A 6,867-nucleotide genomic window follows, 5' to 3' on the forward strand; every position below is an offset into this window, starting at 1 on the left:
TAATTAAAACAGATAATTGATGGATGAAACTATATCTCTTTATTCTACGTAAAACAAATCTGAAAGTCTCTTTCTGCTGCTGGTTTGAGCCATGACTGGCTGAACATCCTGTCTGCTGTTTAGTTCTCACTGATTTTAAATATGATTTCGGGTTGACAAGGACACATGACACATCTATGCAAGACAGTCTCACTTGATGTGTCAATCTGTCAACCAAAAACATAGAACAGAGAAACTCAGATTAGTGGGTTGTGATATAGGTCAGGGGTCCCCAAGCCCTGGGCCGTGGATCATTTGGTACCAAGCCACCGAGAGAGAATAAAGAATAGCCTATTTATTGGCCACTTCCGCCTGTGCCACTTCCCCTTGTATCAAGCACTGCACAACTGCAGGTCCCATCACCCCAACATGCAGCTGTCTAGTTACAGGGGAATAAGCTCAGGGTTTCCACAGATTCAATATTGTGATGAGTTGTAAAAAGAAGGCATCAATTGAATTAAATTAAAAATGTAAAGGAAAACCATGTGATTGTCCACGTCACTGTGTATAGATTATATGAGGGAGCCGTGGTAAAATTATTTTTTGTGTGTGACGGTGGTAAAAACTTTGAGAACCCCTGGTATAGATCATCACTCAGAACACTACTCTACATCTTTACAAGGACAACAGCTATTTGTGGTTCTATTATTGTTGGAAATCTAATTGAAGGAACCTTGATTTTATTTCACGAATATACAATAAATAGTTATGCCAACTATATTCTTACAGCAAAAACATGTTTTTTTTTAAAGCCCTAAACCGCCACTGCTGGTTTTCCTATCAGACTAAACACAAAGCAAAACCTGTGAGTCAAAACCCAGGTATACATCTGTGTTGCTCATAAACTCTGGGCTTTGATCGTAAACTAATAACCAAACGGATGAAACCTCCACTTCCTTTTGGTTCAAATGCTCCACACTACAACAGCTGCATCAGAACTGGAACAAATAATGCCACATCCTTTTCAGTCAGTTTTTAAGCTCCACCACTGACCACGCACACAAGATGAACCAGGAAACTGTTGTATTTCTCCATCAGTGAAGAGACGCAGACTAGAAGAAGAGACGATCAGATTCAGCTTCAGACCAAACTAACAACTTCTTGTGAGTGAGTCCAGCTACAACACTGCTGCTTCAACCTGCTGACACTCCACACACTGAAGGTGAGTTTGACTAAAACCTGGACTCAGAGTCACAGTAAACTTCAGTCAAGTCAGTAGAGGAGGGAGGGGAGCCATGACTGACTCTACTTCCTGTCTGCTGTGTTTTCAGCTCCACTCACAGACTAAATGGCTTCCAGATTAGAGGAGGATCTCTGCTGTCCGGTCTGTAAGGAGGTCTTCAGAGATCTTGTTGTTCTGTCCTGCAGCCATGGTTTCTGTAAAGACTGTCTGAAGAGCTGGTGGAGAGAGGAACATGATCGACAGTGTCCAGTTTGTAATAGAAGATCTTCAACAGAAGAACCACCTGTTAGTCTGGTGATAAAGAACCTGTGTGAGAGCTTCTTACAGCAGAGATCTTCAGAGGCTCTCTGCAGTCTGCACTCTGAGAAACTCAATCTCTTCTGTCTGGACCATCAGCAGCCAGTGTGTGTTGCCTGTCTGCATTCACAAACACACACCAACCACAGATTCAGACCCATCGATGAAGCTGCTTCACAACTCAAGAAGGAACTTGAGGAAACTCTGGAGCCCTTAAAGAAGAAGTTAAAGGGTTTTGAAGAAGTTCAAGTGGAGTTTGATCAAACAGCAGAACACATTAAGGTCCAGGCCCGACACACAGAGAGGCAGATTAAGGAGCAGTTTAAGAAGCTTCACCAGTTTCTAGAAGAGGAAGAGGAGGCCAGGATGGCTGCACTGAGGGAGGAAGAGGAGCAGAAGAGTCAGAGGATGAAGGAGAAGATGGAGGCTCTGAGCAGAGAGATAGCAGCTCTTTCACACACAGTCAGAGCCACAGAGGACGAGCTGAGAGCTGAAGACGTCTCATTCCTGCTCAACTACAAGGCTGCAGTGGAAAGAGTCCAGCAGCGCCCCCTGCTGGAGGATCCACAGCTGGACTCAGGAGCTCTGATAGACCAGGCCAAACACCTGGGCAACCTGACCTTCAACATCTGGAACAAGATGAAGGACATGGTCTCCTACAGTCCTGTGGTTCTGGACCCAAACACTGCTCATCCAGAACTCATCCTGTCTGAAGATCTGACCAGTGTGAGAGAAGGAAATAAACAGCAGCTTCCTGACAATCCAGAGAGGATTGATTCTTTCTGGTCTGTCCTGGGCTCTGAGGGTTTTAACTCAGGGACTCACAGCTGGGATGTCGAGGTAGGAGACAATATAGACTGGAGACTGGGTGTGTTATCAGAGTCTGTGCAGAGGAAGGGAAACAAGATAGTGTCTGGATTATGGGGACTATTGTTTGACCAGGGTGAATACTCAGCTCGTTCACCATCAGATCCAGACATTGATCTCCCAGAGCAGAAGAAGTTCCAGAGGATCAGAGTGAATCTGGACTTGAACAGAGGAAAACTGTCGTTCTCTGATCCTGATACTAACACACACATACACAGCTTCACACACACTTTCACTGAGAAGATGTTTCCATATATAGACACTGTTGATAACCATCCAGTGAAGCTGTTACCAGTGAGAGTGGCACAGAGCAATTAGAGATGAAGAGGATGATCATAATGTTGTTTATTTCATAAAGGGGGAAACCTGTGAATATTATTAGTATTAGTGATTGGTCAAAGTCTTAGTGGTGAAAAAGTTAAATACATTAAGAAATGCCATTTATTTGGGATTGAGTAAATTGTTGAAAACAGTTTGGATGGTTAAAAAAGAGAGAAAAGTACAGTAAAAAATGTTGCTGTAAGTGGTTGCTGAGGCATCACAATGGCAACACTGATTATTTGATCCAATTTTTCCAGGCATGTTGTGGGTTAACATAGAACATGTCTGTCGGCCTATATCTTGTGTTGTGTTGTGTTAAGTCACGTATGCATGTATATAGTAACATATTTTGCTGTGTTACATGTATAATTTTGGTGTTTACTGCACTTGGAATGAGTTGTGAGACGTTAGTGAGCTGAAAGTACATTGGAAATAATGTCAGTAAAATACTATGCATATTATTGTGACATAAAACGGGTGAGTGCATTGTGAAAAAGAACATATTTACTGCAGACTTCTTCCTTTTTATACTGTTTTTGTAAACTTGCTCAATTTTCATTAACGTTCTTGCTGAAGAATTGAATTTGCTGCATGTGTGACTGCTATTCTTTTAAGCAGTGTCTCATTTTGAGACTACTGTTTGTAAAAATGGGCTATACAAATAAAATTGTCTGGCCTTGCCTCATTTTATTTTATATTTCAATTCATTTTAATTATTAGGCGTCTTTTTTCTGTAGCTGTTGTGTGCTGTTCAGTTCATTTTTTTTTTTTTTTTGAGTGCAACTTCACTTCACACTTCAAAATGTGCTTTATAAATTGCATTTTTCCATGAAAAACAGTTTTTGTAATGTGAAACAAAGTTTTGAATAAATAAATAAATAAAAAAAACTTCACCTCCCGTACGTCTGTGGTGGTGCATGTGACATGACGTTGCGGTAAGAAACACCAAAGTCACCTGGGAAATGTAGTTTTCACTGCTCGGCCGACACGCATTTTGCCACTAGATGTTTTTACTTTTCATTTATCATTAGTATTATTTAATTGCATCGATCCTTTCTGCCGACACGTTATAAAGTACCTACTTTTTTTTTTTTTTTTTCTTACCTGGGCGTCCTGTTGACCGGAGAGTAGCAGCTCGGTTCCCTCAGCCTCATGCGGACCTGTTCTCCCCCACAGAGCTCCTCCTTGGCTGCTTCGTTCATCTTTGGGATGTAAATAACACCGGGACCGTTTGTAAGTACTTGAACCTACTGACACTGCCTGCCATGTCATATGTTGACTGAGACATTACTCTGTGTGTCACTGTGAAATAAATCCTAAACATTCCTAACTCAACTGCAGCCTAAAGTTAGCTAACAAAATGACTCGCTACTAGCTAGCACGGCGGCTAACAAGATTCACATTCAAGTTAACCGCTGGATGTTACGTTACATGTCGTTTAACTGTGATACAGTCACTCACCGTCCAAAAACTGCATTTGAGACTTGGAAAAATCCTCTTCCCGCTGTAAATCCTGTTGACATCCCAACACTCGTACATCAAATGTCTTGATTTTTTTGTGTGTGACGCGACGCAAACATTGTAATCTGGACAGTGACCCGGTCAGTCACCCGGCTAGAGAACTAACGGTTATAACGGTCGAAGTTTTAAATACTCCAGACGTTCGAATCCACGGGCGGGAAGCGCGCGACATGAAAGGACGGTCTGTAGAGCACAGAGGAGCACAGTAGTGATGTTCGATTCCACAAATTTCCTTTCCGATCTGATACTGAGTAAAATTCAGGCTGGTATCGGCGATACCGATACTTTGTGCAAATGCACCTAATGTGCCTGGTAAATGTAATAAAATAAAATAAAAAGTACTGTATTTCAAGTCATAGCTTCCTATCCTAAGGATGCAAGACTTCAGAGTAACATATTTACTTTAAACTCTGAACTATATTGAGGTAGTGGCCTCGTTTAGAATATAGCCGAAAATACTGTTTCAAACACTAAAAAAAGAACATAAGTAAAATAATAAGACCATAAATTAAATTTAAAAAATGATAAACAAACATAATATTTATATATATATTTTTGTATTTATTTATTATTAGTTTCCCACAGATATTACAGACTTCGTCTTCACTGTTTGTGGCGCTGAAATAGCTCCACACCTGACTCCTCTCCGCTCCACCATTGACTCTAGTCTACACAGACTGACTTTGTGAGCAGCATGCTGCTGCGCTTGCACGTTACGCACTTACCCAGGCGGAAGAAAAAGTAGTTCCTACCAACCGCGTGTCATTTAGACAAGATCTCAATAGTTTAGTCACTTTCCACTGTGTTCCTGTTAATGATATGCATTAGAAATGACTTAAGTATCAAAAGTATCGATATTTTCATTTGAGTATCGATTCTAGAGCACACAGACCTGGTATCGGAAGTATCGATATTTCAGTATCGATCTGCACATCACTAGAGCACAGCGTAAAGATGGCGGCGTCGCTGAGCACTGTGTTAGGTGTTCAGGTTCAGACGGGACATTTATCAGCTTTGAGAGTCACTGGAGTTTTTTGAGCCTCTTACAGCACTGGGGATCGCTGTTTCTTTATTTATGTATTTAAAGGTGTACAGAAAAGAAAATTGAATTTAAGTCTACTCTGGGTCATAAAATTAGTGTAACAACTCATCTATCAGACGATGTAGGCCAAACTTTGTGCAAAATTCTATTTTTGAGTAAATCTGCGATGAAAGTGTGTATTTTTTTTCCCGCATTGGATAATGCAGGCGCACGGAAACGTCAGCCTGTACAGCCACTGATATTGGATCCATAATCCGTCATTCAAACGTCTGAGACACGCACACACACACACGGAGCTCGGGCTCGCCCCAAGCTTTGAATATCCCGCCTGCTTAATAATGACCAATCAAATTTGTTTTCCTTACTCGGGTAAACTCGTGTTGCAGCTCGTGACAACTCGGCGCAACAAACAGGACAAACGGCCATTTCTGTACACCTTTAAAAGGATCCCCATTAGCTGATGCCAATGGCACAAGCTCTTCCTGGGGTCCGAAGAACCTTACATCGAAAAGAGAAAAAACAGATCATAGGCTATTTTCAATATCACATTCACATCAGTCAAATAGACATCTTAATACATCATGTTTGCAGTAATACTAACAACAGGTGCTGTGAAATCATACATTTTACACCTTACATTTGATTACATTTAAACAAGTTGGTATTAGTCTTAATAGCCTATCAATCATTCATTAACAGGAACAAAACAGGGATAAGATATTATACTTGCCAGACTGGATTATTGCTCATCTGTTAGGCTAAATAGTGCATTCTTAGATGGTATTTGAATGAGGACTTGCTGTTAGATTGTCGTATAATGGAGGGGGCAGTTATTCCAAAGCTTGATAGCACGAAAAATAACTGCTTTTCCATGTGTTGTTGTCTGACTCTGGAACAGCGAACACCCACAGCTTCTCCTGATTGGTTCTCATCAACCTGACACCAGTAGTGAAACAACATGATAACGACTTGCATTGTGACTGACCTTGCTGTCTTTGCAGCTGTTCATTCATTCAGTCAAATTCTCTATTTTGTTGCTACAACTATTCCTGAGACTCACCAAATAGGCTACAGAGTAGACAATCTACTTCCTGTTTGCACTGACTTGCATGTGTCCAGCGTAGTGTAATGGTTAGGGTCATGTGATGTGTGTTATGGTGTGTTCCAGGCAACCCGTAAACCTGTGTTTTTCTGACCTAGTGGGAACTTGTATCAGATCGATCTGGTACAAGGCAAGCGATCCATGGTCTGCAAAGGTAAAGTATTTTTAAAAGTCTTTGAGGTGAAAAGATAAATAGATTCATAAATAGCCTACCATTTAACTGGGACTGAATAAAATGTTGTTTTAAACAACAACAAAAAAACAGTTTATACGGTTGAAAAGGAGGCTAAAATACTTTAAGTTTTTATTTTGGTTACATGCTGTCATTCCGACATCCCACCAACATACCACTATTCCGACATGCGAACGTCCCACTATTCCGACAAGGCTTTCAATGTAAGGAAATGTGCGTTACTTGTGCGTTAGAGGAGGGAGGGGAGCCATGACTGACTCTACTTCCTGTCTGCTGTGTTTTCAGCTCCACTTCTAGACTCA

General features: G+C 41.1%; 1 protein-coding gene across 1 annotated transcript; it reads left to right on the top strand.

Moving 5' to 3' along the window:
* Nucleotides 1-1,327: 1,327 nt before the first annotated feature.
* On the top strand, nt 1,328-2,739 carry LOC146963236 (nuclear factor 7, brain-like). The gene has a single exon (XM_085768282.1). It carries the CDS (start codon nt 1,328-1,330, stop codon nt 2,702-2,704), a length of 1,377 nt encoding a protein of 458 aa, XP_085624408.1. The 3' UTR covers nt 2,705-2,739.
* The last annotated feature ends 4,128 nt before the right edge of the window (nt 2,740-6,867 follow it).

This window comes from Trachurus japonicus, chromosome 22 (assembly GCF_045865225.1).
Source record: "Trachurus japonicus isolate A0001 chromosome 22, Traja_1.0".
NCBI lineage: Eukaryota > Metazoa > Chordata > Actinopteri > Carangiformes > Carangidae > Trachurus > Trachurus japonicus.